This window comes from Equus asinus, chromosome 6 (genome assembly GCF_041296235.1).
Source record: "Equus asinus isolate D_3611 breed Donkey chromosome 6, EquAss-T2T_v2, whole genome shotgun sequence".
Lineage (NCBI taxonomy): Eukaryota > Metazoa > Chordata > Mammalia > Perissodactyla > Equidae > Equus > Equus asinus.
Genome location: NC_091795.1, coordinates 88,267,484 through 88,284,931, shown reverse-complemented (window position 1 = coordinate 88,284,931; position 17,448 = coordinate 88,267,484). Strand labels below are relative to the sequence as shown.

At 35.1% G+C, this 17,448-nt stretch overlaps 1 protein-coding gene across 3 annotated transcripts in view; it reads left to right on the top strand.

The window, feature by feature from the left end:
• Positions 1-17,448, top strand: part of GEN1 (GEN1 Holliday junction 5' flap endonuclease) — a 36,534-nt gene that overhangs the window by 4,674 nt on the left and 14,412 nt on the right. For all 3 annotated transcript variants that reach the window (XM_014848059.3, XM_044771979.2, XM_014848058.3), the window contains 4 exons: positions 3,450-3,642; positions 4,310-4,496; positions 8,909-9,085; positions 16,511-16,621. In XM_014848059.3, coding sequence (XP_014703545.2) covers positions 3,482-3,642; positions 4,310-4,496; positions 8,909-9,085; positions 16,511-16,621 — 636 coding nt within the window. In that variant the 5' untranslated portion in view covers positions 3,450-3,481. The remainder of the gene's footprint in view (positions 1-3,449; positions 3,643-4,309; positions 4,497-8,908; positions 9,086-16,510; positions 16,622-17,448) is intronic.

Sequence of the window (17,448 nt, the reverse complement as noted above, 5' to 3'; positions counted from 1 at the left end):
AACTTTTTTTTCTTTTTGCCTATGTTGTTCATACCAATTGTGTTTAAGTAGCCACTGTTACAGCTTTGTAGACTTTGCTCGTATTATAATAAAGGAAATATGCTAAATAGATGGGCTAGGGAGACATTGCTGGTCACCCTTCAACTACCAGTGCTAGTTGTTCTGTAACATGACTGCTGATGCTCTTTCTTTAAACCAGGCTTATTTCTGACAAAGAAACTAAAATAAAATGAATAAGTAAGTTTTAAGTGGAACAATCATGTTCTATTAAAGATATTATTTATGGGCTTAGTTAAAAGCCCTCTTCATCTTGCTTAAGGGATCCAATCTGTGGGAATTTCAATATATTAATAGAATCAGTTATGGGTTTATTTTTTTCTAGGCATGGGTACCCCAGTGAATAATATATTCCATTAACGTTTTTACAAAATGATTCTTGTGGGCTGACCCCACGGCATAGCAGTTAGGTTCAGTGCGCTCCGCTTAGGCAGCCTGAGTTTATGGGTTCAGATCCTGGGTGTGGACCCACACCACTCATCAGTCATGCTGTGGCAGCATCCCACATAGAAAATAACGGAAGACTGGCACAGATGTTAGCTCAGGGCTAATCTTCCTCAGGAAAAAGACAAAAAGATTCTTTACAAAATGATCCTAATGTGCTTGAAATATTTAGAGAACTGCAATTTGTAAAGTCTACCTCATCGTGTTTCTCTAATTTTTTTTTCCCTACAGCCCTCAGAAGGAACACAGTTTATATCACAGTCCTATACGTAAATGTGTGCTTATTTGTGCTATCATAACAACCCTGCACCATGTGATGGTCATCATTCACTACTACTCATTTATATGTGTAGTCAATTTACGTAATGAAGCATTGGAGATGTGGTAGGAAGGGTTGAGCTTTAGGGCTGGAAGAGCCAGAGAAAAGATGCACCTTGCCTGTGACCACATGACTAGTTCCTAGGCATTCTGAAGAAAACCAGGAAATAGGAATCTCTCATTCCTTAAAAAGCCATACTGAAGTCATTTAATATTCAGGTACTTGTAACCTTGTAGAACATTGCTTTTTAATCTGATCCATGAAGTATATCCATATTTGGTTACTTACTGTTTAGGCAAAAAGTAAACCATCTAAAGATTTCTAGTTTATTTTCCCAACCCTTTATGTATAAGACCACATTTTTTAAACTAATTTTAAATTTGAAAAGTAAGACATGCCTATGATTATTTTAAAAAATAATAAACAACACAGAGGAATATACTTTGAAGACTAATTCTTCTCATTCCTCAGCTTCAGTCATCCCTAATGTATAAACTATTTTGTACCTGTTTTCATTTTAAAACTTGGAGACTTTTTTGTCAATACATATAGATTTGTCCCATTTTTATTTGCTGCATCATTTATTCCATTGTTTGAACATACTGTAATTTCTTAAAGATATGTCCTTTGTTGATCCATATTTGGTTCCCAGTGTCTTACTATTATAAACAATGCTACAGTGATTATCCTTATATGTAAATCTGCGTACACCTAACAGTATATCTTAAAATAAATTCCTAGAAGAAATTGCTAAATAAGAAGATACCCGCATTTAAATTTTGACAGCTAGAGTCAGGGTCACATTTAAATGAGATAAGATCAGTTCTGATAATATTCCTCCAGAGGGGAATTTTGTGATTCCTTCTATCCCTGCCCTTTCCAGTATGCAGGGTGAGTCACAAATAAAAGGAAAGTAAAACTATCAACAAGAACTTCCTCCTCAAACTTTCTATTTCTGAATTTTAAATGTTCTGATGGGTGATACTTTAAAAGTCTTGTTTGCCTTCATAATAATGCCTTAGAAAAGATATGTGTCCCCACTCTTTTTCCAGAATTAACTACAACTTTTCACATTAACAAAGAGATAAAACCTTAAATCTGAATCTGTGCCACAATGTCACATTCAACCCGTGAGACTTCTTGATGTGAAGTAGACAGTATTAGCACTGAGCCACTGTTAACGTTAATGGTGCTTTCGTCTTTGTATTTAAATCTGTTTTTCTTTGTAAAGTGACATATATGCAAATATTTGTGCACTTCTTCATAAAAAATGAATGCACAAAATGATACTTATGGTGGCACTGGCTGCAGTATAAAATTGATTCAGAAAAGCACAAAGAACATGACAGCAACACTTCTAGCATTTATTTTCTTTGTAGCCATGTACAATTTGAGGAAATCACTTTTAGTGTGGGCTCTGTTAAGGGAAACAGACAATACAGTACTTTTTATTTAGATTGGTTTTGCATCATGGTGATAGCTTATGACTTCATATTTTTTGTATCCTATCTTGTGTTTTTGGAATGAATTAAAGGTCATTATTTAGAGGATGATAATCTGGATTATATTTGTATAGTCAAACTGAATCTTAATTGCAAACACTACGCAATATTTTTGTCAAATAATAACAAAGGAAAAGAAAAACAGATATATATGTTTAATAAAGAAAAACTGCCCTACAGAAAATACCAAAGCAGGATACAATCGCAGAGTTTAAGCCAATTTCGTTTTTAAAATGTCATGTACATAGAAAAGAATTGAACATTAGTTTTCTTTGGATGGTAGGACTATAGGTGATTTTTAAAGTTTTTTTCCTTGAAAAGATTTTTTATTTTTCCACAACAAACATGTGTGACCTTGTAATTTAAGAAGTCAATGCTCTTTTAAAAAGATAATTCCATATTCTTCCAACTCTCCATTTTCTGTCTCCATCAAAGTTTGCCTTCATTAACCCCTTGTTTTTTTCTTTAGTTTGCTTATCTGCATGCTTCCTTGCTTTTGTTTTTTGTTTTTTCTGATTATGAAAGAAGACTAGTCCTATTCTCTTTAGTACATAAATCAAGAAGTGAATTCTGAAGAAGACAAACAAGATTTACAGCATCCCTGGATTTTCTACCCACCTCTGCATTTGTTAGCTCTTGTTATTAGCTGGAACAAAGTCAATTACCACCATATATATATTTTTTGTAATGTTTTCCTTTTCCAAATTTCATGCAATATTAATGTAACCATGTGAAAAGTTTTATTCTTGGCCACTGCTAAGGAGAACTTAGAAGAAGAAAGAATGAGGAGAAACAAGGAGACCGTTAACATTTGAGTTTCATTAACTTTAAAAATAACTTTATTTTTCAGTACTATAGAGAAACCCATGTTTGGTGACATCAGTGGATTTTAGGGACAAATTTAGCATGCTACAATCTGAAAATAACTTAATCCATTAGTTGCATTAGTGTTTTTGTAGCCGGTAGGTCAGTTACCACCATTTTTAATGTTTCAGGTGTTCTTGGTTCATTTAGAAAAGCTGACAAATGAAAGAAATCAGGAGAATCTTATTATCCTAAACTAGCTTATAATATATTGTGTGTATTCCTGTTCTGAGCTTCTGTGTGTTTTAAAATTTTTTGGAAAGTGTGTTTCAAATAAGCGCAGTTAATCACCAGAATGGGAGTGAATGACTTGTGGCAAATTCTGGAGCCCGTTAAGCAGCACATCCACTTGCACAGTCTTGCTGGGAAAACCATTGCAGTTGATCTGAGCCTCTGGGTATGTGAAGCACAGACAGTCAAAAAAATGATTGGAACAGTCTTGAAGCCCCACCTCAGGTATAGTACGAGTTATTAGAATATAAATGTTTGATTACGTAAGCAGTTGATATCTTGATTTTGTTTCCACTTTATTTCTTTTGTTATTTTACATTTTGAGATTGTAAAATGCATTAACATGTCTAGATCTGCCATCTTTATTGATGACTCACAAACTTGTACCTCTTGCCCTTTGAGGTCCAGACTCACATACCTTGCTGCCTACTAACATATCCATTAGGATGCTTCATTGGAAAAGGCAGAAATTTGGGAGCCATTCACTGCCTGTTTTATCCCTCCCTACATCCAATCCATCAGGAAGTCTTGCCAGTTCTACTTCCAAAATATATTTTGTGTTCACAAACTTCTCTCAATGTCCAGAGGTACTGGCTCAGTGTGTGCCAACACCATCTCTCATCTGTCCTGCTGAAGTGATATCTTCACTAGTTTCCCTCCCTCCACTCTTGGCCTCCTCCTCCAAACCATTTTCCACATAGAAATTAAAATAATCATAAATCTCCCTTCTTAAAAATATTCTGTGGTTTCTTAGTCCACTTAAATCTTAATAAATAAAATGCGATTGCATTTTTGATACTAGTTTAATTTTCTTGCCAGTATGTCATACTGCTGTGTTGATTTTTGCTATCAATATATGATGATTAATATATTACTAATTTTTATATTTCAGGAACTTATTTTTTCGTATCTCATATTTAACGCTAATGGATGTAAAACTGGTGTTCATTATGGAAGGGGAACCCCCAAAGCTGAAAGCTGATGTCATAAGCAAGAGGAATCAGATTCGGTACGGGCCTTCTGGAAAAACATGGTCTCAGAAAACAGGAAGATCACATTTTAAATCAGTCTTAAGAGAGGTGAGCATTCTGATCTGATTTGAATTAGAGAGTATATTTTACTGTGATAAAGTTTGTTGTTTACTATCTTTTTGTTAATTTACTTTTATTTTATTGAGGTCATATTGGTTTTTAACATGTAAATTTAAGGTGTGCATTACTATATTTCAGTTTCTGTATAGGTTGCATTGTGTTCACCACCAAAAGTCTAGTTTTTGTCTATCACCATACACATGTGCCCCTTTACCCCTTTTGCCCTCCCCCACCCCTTGTTCCTCTAGTAACTACTAATCTGTTCTCATTATCTATGTGTTTTGTTTATCTTCCACATGTGAGTGAAATCATGCAGTGTTTGTCTTTCTCTGCCTGACTTGTTTTGCTTAGTATAATACCCTCACGATCCATCTATGTTGTTGAAAATGGCACAATTTTGTCATTTTTATGGCTCAGTAGTATTTCGTTGTGTATATATACCACATCTTCTTTATCCATTCATCCATTGATGAGCACTTGAGGTGCTTCCACGTCTTGGCTATTGTGAATAACTCCGCAATGAACATAGGGGTGCGTAAATCTTTTTGAATTGTTGATTTCATGTTCTTTGGGTAAATACCCAGTAGTGGAATAGCTGGATTGTATGGTATTTCTATTTTTAGTTTTTTGAGAAATCTCCATAGTGTTTTCCATAGTGGCTGGACCAGTGTGCATTCCCTTTTCTCCACATCCTCTGCAACACTTGTTATTTCTTGTCTTATTAATTATAGCCATTCTGACAGAAGTGAAGTGATATCTCATTGTAGTTTTGATTTGCATTTCCCTAATAATTAGTGATGTTGAACATCTTTTCTTGTGCCTGTTGGCCATTTGTATATCTTCCTTGGAAAAATGTCTGTTCATATCCTCTGCCCATTTTTTGATCGGGTTGTTCATTTTTTTGTTGTTAAGTTGTATGAGTTCTTTGTATATTTTGGAAATTAACCCCTTGCTGGGTATATGATTTGCACATATTTTCTCCCAGTTAGTGATTTGTCTTTTTGTTTTGTTGATGGTTTCCTTTGCTGTGCAGAAGCTTTTTAGTTTGATGTAGTCCCATTTGCTTATTTTGTCTTTTGTTTCCCTTGCCTGAGTAGACATGGTATTCGAAAAGAGGCTGCTAAGACCGATGTCAAAGAGTGTACTGCATTTATTTTCTTCTAGGAGTTTATGGCTTCAGATCTTACATTGAAGTCTTTAATCCATTTTGAGTTAATTTTTGTGCATGGTCTAAGATAATGGTCTACTTTCATTCTTTTGCTTGGCTGTCCAGTTTTTCCAATACCATTTATTAAAGAGACTTTCCTTTCTCCCTTGTTGTTCCATAGCTTTAATACTTATTAACCTAACTGTAAATAGAAGGCTAGTGTGGATAGAGAAGAGTTTTGTTTATGTTTTGGAGTGAAACTAACCTGAGTTTAAGTCCTAGCTGTGGCATCTAGAAACTCTGAGACGTTGGGCAAGATTTCTAACCTATATCTGCCTCATTTCCTACTCTGTGAAATGAGGATAGTAATACTTTAGCGGGCTGTGGTGAAAATTAGAGAAAATATATCTAAAGCAACAACTGCATAGTAGGGACTGGATACATGTTACCTTTTATGACATCTTCAGCACTTAAACAATTCCCAGAATAGAGATCTTAATTCATACTTTACTCGTTCGGGATTAATGATAGTTCATATCTGCCTTCCCTTAGGGCTTTGTAGTTTTAAAAAGTACTTATTATTAAATTTTAATATATTTGTGAATTACTTATAAAATCTTATATTATTTATAAAAGTTAAGAAAAAGAAATCTCTATAATAAAATAAACTAATTAAAACAATAGAAAGCTACTATTGTCTCTTTTCAAATGTATATATTTTTTAAATGTTGGCTTAATAATGCACAAATAACTTTTATCTTGGACTTTTAACTTAATGTATCATACCCATATTTCTCTGTTGCTACATTCTATTCAAAATCATAACGTAATGGTTGTGCAACATATAAATCTATGAAATTGTTCCCCATGACTGGATATGTTGTTTGCTTTTTCTCTGTTTTCTTCCCTATTGTACATGAAATTTTGGTGAACATTTTTTGTGTGTATAGCTTTTCCTTGTGATTTGGAATTTTGAGATGAAATTACCCAAAGTGGGATTGATAGCCCAAAGTTTCGGAATGATTTTATTGCTCTTGCCAGTTACTTTCTACCAGTACAGAGATGAGATAAACAATTTCACTGCCCCCACAAGAACATTGGATATTAGGAGATTTATCTTTAAACTGTTTAGTATACAAAAACAAAGGTTTTTCTTTGTTATATAATAAATATAAATACACATAATACATATTTAATATGTATTGGTCTCTTAATGGTAAGCTTAAATATTTAATGTAGTTTTAGTCCCTCTGTGGGTAATGGCCAACATGTCTTTTCCCCACTTATCTCTTGAGGTTTTAATTTTTCTTTTGTTCAAGTTCTTTATATACTAAGGATATAAACCTTTTACCATATTTGCTTTGAAATCATATCCTTGTTTTTATTTTTAATTTTGGCTAAAAATTTCATTTATTTTAAAAGGTATTACGTAAGTTAATATTTTTCTCCTGAAATTTTGTTTATTTTCTACTTTTATGTGATTTAAAAAAAAATAATTCTCAGTTAGTGACTGTTCCACCTTCATGATATCAGTAGTTGAAGAAAATATATACTGGATTTTAATTATTTCCTGTATAATCAGTTCCTGGAAATATCCATGGTCCACATACTTAGGGCATTAAATGCCCAGTATAAGGCAAAAAGATATCCATCTCTTCTTGAGAAAATTGCTCCATTCCTATTTCTTTATTGCAGTAATTGTGATGTTTTTAGGCATTTTGTGTCAGTTCAGTCTTGCTCACCTATTATTCATTTTCATATTTCTGTACCGTCACTTACTAGGCCCTACTTCCTCTTAATCCACTGCCATCTTTTAGGTATAAGTATGAAAAACACAAACTAGTCCTCCGATACTACCTCCAACCCATGTGACAGAGACTTAGGGTAGAGAAAATTGCAACCAGCCTCTTCACAAATTCTGTGCTGGTTTTTTAAAAGAGTTGGAATGACATGACACTAGAATCTGAAATAACTTTCAAACTCTTTATGTTTATTGTGAAAGAATACTTCTTATCTAGGGGCAAAGTCAAAGGCAGCTATGGTGTTGCAGTAAATCAATACCTGTAACAAAACTGTCTCTCTAAAGTCATTCATCCAGAGTCCTGAAAAGTACCCCCTTTTTTGACATACTTTGTCTTTCCGAACCTTGCCCACTTTGGGCAACATCTTGCAGAGGTTTTTCTTACGTAATGTAGCATTCAAGCAATTAATCAGTTAAAGCAAAAGAGATGATATTTATTCTATCAGTCTCTAGAAACTACAAGCAAATAGCTTCTTTTCCTCACCATACCCAGTATTCCCCAGTGATAGAATGAGAGTCTGATACACAACAAGAAAGAGTGCATTAGGCTCTAAGGCTAAACTATAAGTACTCAGCTGGGTTAAATTCACAACCCAAAGAAAACTCACAGCAGATTGTTTATACATCAGCAAATTGATATAAACATCCGGCACCAACATTTGGCTTCTTAAGCACACACCAACAACTGACCCCTATGTGGTCTCCCCCAATGTGAGAGTTTCATTGTAGAGGGGAGGGGATATGAGGAAAAGGAGAGACCCTCAAGGCCTCAAGCCAAAATTGTATGATAGCATCTTCTTTGGAAGAGCTCATATTGGGTTGACCATCATGTGAGAAGAATTTTTATAGTTTTATAGATATAAATCTTAATGTGATTAATTATTTAAAGATATTTCCAGAATCTTGAGATAATAAGATTGAACAAAACAATGAAAATGGAATATTCATTACTTTTTTAAAGTAATTTTTTAAATTGAATTTGGGTTACTTTTTAATTAATATTAAAATTTTTAACTTTTCACTACAGAAAATTTTAAATCAATACAAAAGTAACCCATCACCAACTTTAAATAATTATCAACTCTTGGTTAATCTTGTTTCATCTATCCTCCCACCCACTCCCCTACTCCCACATTATTTTGAAGCAAATCCCAGACATAATACTGTTTCACTCTCAATATTTCAGTACCTTTCTCTAAAACATAAGGACTCTTAAAAAATACATAAAAACATACCCACAATACAGTTTTGATTATCACATCTAAAAGTTTAGCAGTCATTCCTTAATGCCATGAAGTATTCAGTGTTCAAATTTCCAGTTTCTTAACTGTCATAAATTATAAAACACCTAATAGCTACTATTAATATTTGTAATACAGACGTAAATTAAACACTGAAAAACATAGCAATGATAATATCCTTAGATTTCTTGCACCTACTTTTTCTTTTCAGTGTCTTGACATGGTGGAATGCTTAGGAATTCCCTGGGTCCAAGCTGCTGGGGAAGCTGAAGCCATGTGTGCATACCTCAATGCCAGTGGCTACGTAGACGGCTGCCTCACCAATGATGGAGATGCTTTCCTTTACGGGGCCCAGACTGTTTACAGGAATTTCACTATGAATACCAAGGTATGTTTTCTTTCTCTTTTTCAGCATTTGTTTTACAAAATACCTTTTTAAAGTTTTTATTAAATGATCAAATGAAATAATATGTGTAAAATGCTTACTATAGTACCTGACACATAGCAATTGCTAAATAAAACATTTACTCTTATTAAAAATATCATCGCCACATAGTTCATTCTCTTTGAAATGTGTATTACTTTCCTAAGAGCTTGACTTATTTTACATGATTTAATTCAAAGTCAGTTTCAATAATATATTACAAAATTGCAGATGAAATGTACTGCTTTGACCTAAACATTTTTTATCCTCAAGAATACCTCTGATAGCCTCAAAAACACCTCCAAATATGTAAGGAGAGATATGCAAGCTTGTTAATTGCAGCATTGTTAGTAATAACAAAACTTTGGCAAATGACCCAAATGCCCATTGAGAGGGAATGGTTAAATACAGCCATGGTTCTCAGCTAGAGAGGTTCTCCCAGGGGACATTTTGGTTATAACTATTCAGGGTTGGGCAAGGGAGACGATAGATATTCGGTGGATTGAAGCCAGGAAAGCTAAATCTTTTGCTAGACAATTGTGTTATCTCTCCAAAAATGCTAATAATATCCCCATTGAGGAACACTGCCTTAGAGTCCATATAATGTGGTAGTAAGCAGTCATTAAAACGGTATGTATTATTGACATTAAAAATATCTAGATGTATTAGTAGGCAAAAAATGTTGCAAAATAGTACTTTTAAATAATATTGTTTTTCCTTAAAAATATGTTAATAATAAATATTTGTATATATGTGTCAAAGAAAATTTTTTTGGAAGAATATGCACCTGGCTGTTAATAATAGTTAACTTTAAGGAAGGGGCGGAGCAAAATGGCGGGGTGAGCTGACCCGGGATTCTCTCCCCTCCAAAATACAACAAAGGATTGGAAAAACTAAATTTCAAATAAATCTAATGCCAACACATTAGAGACCTACAATACCAAGAAGGCGGAGATCATAAACCTTGCTCACGGCCTCAGAGGCGCTGGAACGGGTAGGCGAGAACGTCGCTCCCACCCCTAGAGTCTGGAACCCTGCTGCGCTGGTCCGGGAAGGAGCGGGGGAGGGGCTGCACGACCAGGGGATCATCCAGGACTCCTGCCGCTGATTCAGTGGAAACCCACTGATGGGGGGAAAGCTTCCGTCCACAGGGACCCCATAAACCCAGGGCCTCGGGAGACCAGAGAACAGAACTGATCCGAATCCAGATCAGCCTTCAAGAATAGCAGCCCCTCCCACCTGGCAAAGCGCACTGGGTGCCGCCATCTTGTCTGAAGGCGGAGAGCTCAGAACACGTGGCTCTCAACCCCCATCTAGTGGCGACAGGCTGTAACTGCAACCAAATTCTACCACCATGCGAAAAAAACGCTCCTTTACCATCCAGCAATTTCTAAAAGCCCCAGACCAGAAGGAAAACAATAAAAACATAGAATTAAGTCCTGAGGACTTGGAATTAGGTAAACTAAGTGCTAATGAGTTCAGAGCAGCTATAATCAAAAAACTCAATGAGGTAGAGAGAAAGATAGAGAAACAAGCCAATGAGTTGTGGAGTTACTTCACAAAAGAGATTGAAATTATAAAGAAGAATCAAACAGAATTACTAGAGATGAAAAACACAATGGACTAGATAAAACAGAATACGGATTCCCTGAATGCCGGTGTAGACACCATAGAAGAGCAAATTAACGTAATTGAAGATAGACAGGATGAATGGCTCCAGACAGAGGAAGAAAGAGAACTAAGAATTTTAAAAAAACGAGGAAAATCTCCAAAAGATAGTGGATTCAATGAGGAGTAAGAACTTAAGGATCATAGGAATTCCTGAGAACGTGGAAAAGGAAAATGGAGCAGAAAGTGTGCTTAACGAGATTATTGAAGAGAACTTCCCAAATCTAGGGATTGACAGAGAAATGTGTGTAGAGGAAGCTTTCAGATCTCCTAGATTTGTCAATGTAAAAAGACCTACTGCAAGGCACATAGTAGTACAATTGGCAAGAAGGAAAGATAAAGAAAGAATACTCAGGGAAGTAAGAAAAAACAAGAGAATAACCTACAAAGGAGCCCCTATCAGACTTTCAGTGGATTTCTCTACAGAAACCTTACAAGCTAGGAGAGAATGGAGTGACATATTCAAAGCTTTAAAAGATAAAAATCTTCAGCCAAGAATACTCTATCCAGCAAGAATTTCCTTCAGATATGAGGGAGAAATTAAATCTTTTCCAGACAAACAGAAGTTAAGGGAATTTGTAACTAAAAGCCCTCCACTACAAGAAATCCTCAAGAAGGCTCCCATACCTGAAAAAAGAAAAAAGGGAGAAGGGGGTCACAATCCACAGACTAGGGAGACCGATGGATAGAACCAGAACAGGATAGCAAATATTCAACTATAGCATTAGGGTAAAGGTAAGGAAACTACCAAAGCAAGGATGATCTTATCACTCTAACTACAAATTCATAACACGAGTTGGAATAAGAAATGAAAATAATTATTTAGGAGGGGAAGAGCAAAGGATCTAAATCAGTATTGGCCAAGTAAGTAAGAGACCACCAGAGAATAGACTATATTATACACAAGATTCTAAATACAAACTTCAGGGTAGACACTAAAATAAAATACAGAACAGAGTCACAAATCATAAATAAGGAAAAATCTAAGAAACCCAGCATAAGAAATTGCAGTATTAAATGGGAAGGCTAAAGCACACAGGAAAAGAAACGCAGGAAAACAAGATAATGAGCAACAGATTGACAGCATTAAGTCCACATGCATCAATAATCACTCTCAATGTAAACGGATTGAACTCTCCAATAAAAAGACACAAAGTGGCAAAATGGATTAAAGAACAAGATCCAACAATTTGTTGCCTCCAAGAAACACACCTCAGCCCCAAGGACAAACACAGACTCAGAGTGAAGGGGTGGCGGACAATACTTCAAGCTAATAGCAAGCAAAAAAAGGCAGGTGTTGCAATTCTTATATCAGACAAAGTGGATTTCAAAATAAGACAGGTAAAGAGAGACACAGAGGGACAATATATAATGATCAAAAAGACACTTCACCAAGAAGAAATAACGCTTATAAATATCTATGCACCCAACACAGGAGCACCAAGATTCATAAAGCAACTATTAACAGACCTAAAGGAAGATGTTAGAAACAACACAATAATAGTAGGGGACCTCAACACCCCACTCACATCAATTGACAGATCATCCAGACAGAAAATCAACAAGGAAATAGTGGAGCTAAATGAAAAACTAAAACAATTGGACTTAATAGCCATATATAGATCACTTCACCCTAAAACAGCTGAATACACATTCTTCTCAAGTGCACATGGAACATTCTCAAGGATAGACCATATGTTGGGAAACAAGGCAAGCCTCTACAAATTTAAAAAAATTGAAATAATAACAAGCATCTTCTCTGATCATAATGCTATAAGACTAGAAATTAATTACAAGAAAAAAGCTGAGGAAGGCACAAAGATGTCAAGACTAAACAACACACTACTGAACAAGCAATGGATCATTGAAGAAATTAAAGAAGAAATCAAAAAATACCTGGAAACAAATGAAAATGATAGCATGCCATACCAACTCATATGGGATACACCAAAGCTCTATTAAGAGGAAAATTCATCGCAATACAGGCACATCTTAACAAACAAGAAAAATGCCAAATAAGCAATCTTAAACTACACCTAACTGAACTAGAGAAAAAAGAACAAATAAAGCCCTAAGTCTGCAGAAGGAGAGAAATAATAAAAATCAGAGCAGAAATAAATACTATTGAAATGAAAAAGGCAGTAGAAAGGATCAATGAAACAAAGAGCTGGTTTTTTGAGAAGATAAATAAAATTGACAAACCCCCTAGCCAGACTTACAAAGAAAAAAAGGGAGAAAGCTCAAATAAACAAAATCAGAAATGAAAGAGGAGAAATAACAACAGACTCTGCAGGGGCTGGCCCTGTGGCCAAGTGGTTAAGTTTGCGCGCTCCGCTGCAGGCGGCCCAGTGTTTCATTGGTTCGAATCCTGGGCGCGGACGTGGCACTGCTCATCAAACCATGCTGAGGCAGCGTCCCACATGCCACAACTAGAAGGACCCACAACAAAGAATATACAACTATGTACTGGGGGGCTTTGGGGAGAAAAAGGAAAAAAATAAATAAATAAATAAAATCTTAAAAAAAAATACAATGGATTATAAGAGAATACTACAAAAAACTATATGCCAACAGAAAGGATAACCTAGAGAAAATGGATAAGTTCTTGGACTCCTACAATCTCCCAAAGCTCACTCAAGAAGAGGCAGACAATTTGAACAGACCAATCACAAGGAAAGAGATTGAAACAGCAATCAAAAACGTCCCAAAGAATAAAACCCCAGGACCAGATGGCTTTCCTGGGTAATTCTACCAGACTTTCAGAGAGGATTTAATACGTATCCTTTTCAAGCTATTCCACAAAATTAGGGAAGATGGAACACTTCCTAACACATTCTATGAGGCCAACATCACGCTGATACCAAAACCTGACAAGGATGCCATGAAAAAAGAAACTACAGGCCAATATCACTGATGAACATAGATGCAAAAATTATAAACAAAATTTTGGCCACCAGAATTCAGCAATTCATCAAAAGGATCATACATCATGATCAGGTGGGATTCATACCAGGGACACAGGGATGGTTCAACATCCGCAAATCAATCAATGTGATACACCACATCAACAAACTGAGGAATAAAAACCACATGATCATCTCAATAGATGCAGAGAAGGCATTTGACAAGATCCAACAGCCATTTATGATAAAAACTCTGAACACAATGGGCATAGAAGGAAACTACCTCAACATAATAAAGGCCGTATATGACAAACCCATAGCCAACATCATACTCAATGGGCAAAAACTGAATGCCATACCCCTGAAAACAGGACCGAGACAAGGATGCCCTCTATCACCACTCTTATTTAACATAGTACTGGAGGTCCTGGCCAGAGCAATCAGGCAAGAAAAAGGAATAAAAGGAATCCAAATAGGGAGGGAAGAAGTGAAACTCTCGCTGTTTGCAGATGACATGATCTTATATATAGAAAACCCCAAAGAATACATTGGAAAACTCTTAGAAGTAATCAACAACTACAGCAAAGTTGCAGGGTACAAAATCAATTTGCATAAATCAGTAGCATTTCTATACTCTAATAATGAACTAACAGAAAAAGAACTCAAGAACACAATACCATTCACAATCGCAACAAAAAGAATAAAATACCTTGGGGTAAATTTACCTAAGGAAGTGAAGGACCTATATACTGAAAATTACAAGGCCTTTCTGAGAGAATTGGATGACGACATAAGGAGATGGAAAGATATTCCATGTACATGGATTGGAAGAATAAACATAGTTAAAATGTCCGTTCTACCTAAAGCAATCTACAGATTCAATGCCATCCCAATCAGAATCCCAATGACATTCTTTACAGAATTAGAACAAAGAATCCTAAAATTCATATGGGGCAACAAAAGACCCCGAATTTCTAAAGCAATCCTGAGAAAAAAGAACAAAACGGGAGGCATCACAATCCCTGACTTCAAAACATACTACAAAGCTACAGTAATCAAAACAGCATGGTACTGGTACAAAAACAGGTACACAGATCAGTGGAACAGAATTGAAAGCCCAGAAATAAAACCACACATCTATGGACAGCTTATCTTTGACAAGGGAGCTGAGGGCATACAATGGAGAAAAGAAAGTCTTTTCAACAAGTGGTTCTGGGAAAACTGGAAAGCCATATGTAAAAGAATGAAAATTGACCATTCTTTTTCACCATTCACCAAAATAAACTCAAAATGGATCAAAGACCTAAAGGTGAGACCTGAAGCCATAAGGCTTCTAGAAGAAAACATAGGCAGTACACTCTGACATCAGTATTAAAAGGATCTTTTTGGACACCATGCCTTCTCAGAGAAGGGAAACAATAGAAAGAATAAACAAATGGGACTTCATCAGACTAAAGAGCTTCTTCAAGGCAAATGAAAATGGGATTGAAACAAAAAAACAACCCACTAACTGGGAAAAAATATTTGCAAGTCATATATCTGACAAAGGCTTAATATCCATAATATATAAAGAACTCTCACAACTCAACAACAAAAAATCAAACAACCCAATCAAAAAATGGGCTGGAGGCATGAACAGACATTTCTCCAAAGAAGATATATGGATGGCCAATAGGCACATGAAAAGATGCTCATCATGGCTGATCATCAGGGAAATGCAAATCAAAACTATACTAAGATATCACCTTACACCCATTAGAATGACAAAATTATCTAAAACTAATAGTAACAAATGTTGGAGAGGTTGTGGAGAAAAAGGAACCCTCATACTCTGCTGGTGAGAATGCAAACTGGTGCAGCCACTGTGGAAAACAGTATGGAGATTCCTCAAAAAATTAAAAATAGAACTACCATACCATCCAGCCATCCCACTACTGGGCATTTATCCAAAAAGCTTGAAGTCAGCAATCCCAAAAGTCCTATGTACCCCAATGTTCATTGCAGCATTATTTACAATAGCCAAGACATGGAAGCAACCTAACAGACGAATGGATAAAGAAGCTGTGGTACATATATACAACAGAATACTACTCAGCTGCAAAACAGAACAAAATCATTCCATTTGCAATAACATGGATGGACCTTGAGGGAATTATGTTAAGTGAAATAAGCCAGCTGGAGAAGGATAATCTGTGTATGACTCCGCTCATATGAGGAATTTAAAAATGTGAACTAAGAACAGTTTAGTGGATACCAGGGGAAAGGTGGGGTGGGGGGTGGGCACAAAGGGTGAAGTGGTGCACCTCCAACACGAATGACAAACATTAACGTACAACTGAAATTTCACAAGATTGTAACCTGTCATTAATTCAATAAAAAAAAAACTTTATCAAAAAAAAAGAAATGATAATGGGGAATAAAACAGAAAAATAACATTAAAAAATAAATAAATAAAAATAATAGTTAACTTTAGATGATGCAATTACAGGAAATGTTTACTTTCTATTATATACATTTTTACAGTGTTTAATTTTGTAAGATGAAAATCTACTTTTGTAGACACCAAAAAACAGTAAAGAGGAAAAAATTAACTGCTATAGTTTGTTTTTTTAAGCCGTTTTTGAAACTATGAGTTTATTTCCAGATATTGAAGTGTTAGATTCTGTGTAGATTCTGGTGATCAGGATAATTTCCCTTTTTAACCTTTAGGAATAATTAAACATTTAGAGACAACTTTGACAAATTATTTTTTATAGTGTTGGTTAATATCTAAATGTTTACTTTTTGAAGATTGAACTATGTCCATGCTTTCTTCTAGGACCCACATGTTGACTGTTATACAATGTCATCTATCAAGAGTAAACTAGGTTTGGATAGAGATGCTATGGTTGGACTAGCAATACTGCTTGGCTGTGATTATCTTCCAAAGGTATGCTGAAATTGTCATATTTATTTACTATTCAGAGTGTATCTTTTTTGATACCTTACATGCTACATAAATATGAATGTAATATGGTTATATGATTAAGAATCTAATTTAGAATGTAATTTTAGGCCTAGTAAACTATCCAATAACAAATAATTAGCATTTCAAGTCGCATTAAAAAGCTCGCTCATTCTGACACTGAATGCTATAAAATGAGAATGAAATAATAACCAGTACCACAGCTTGAATCTCAGTAAACCATTGCTCTAGATTAAGGGATTCACATTCAAGTTTGACTACCCTTTGAAGGAAATATGGAATTACTCTTTTCCTGTATCACGCCAATGTTAGTTTCTTTCACTGTTTTGTTTTTTGATTTTCAGTTTCATTGTAGCTTTCCAATTGTGCACATGCTCAGTGTTATTATTACTGTTGCTAGGCAACATGATTATTGAGGTAAGCCATTCATCCTCCCATGCCTCTTAGCATCATGTTGAGTTTTGTTCATAAAAACCTTTTATTTATATCCTAAGATGCAAAATATAGTACTCTGTAAAAAAAAAAATAGTATAATAGGTGTGATGAATTAAGAATTATGAAGAAACCCCATCCTTAAATATATCTCTCCCCAAGAAAAGTCTAAAAAAGGATGACATAAATTTTTTTTACCTGAGCTTAGGAGAGGAAAAAATAGCAGGATAGTAAAATTATTAACCCTAATTTCTAATTTATGTCATCAATGACCAAATAGAGAAATCAACCTTTTTTTTAACTAGTAAGGAAAGGACGGAGGAGGAAAGAAACTTTTAAATAACACAAAAATAATTATT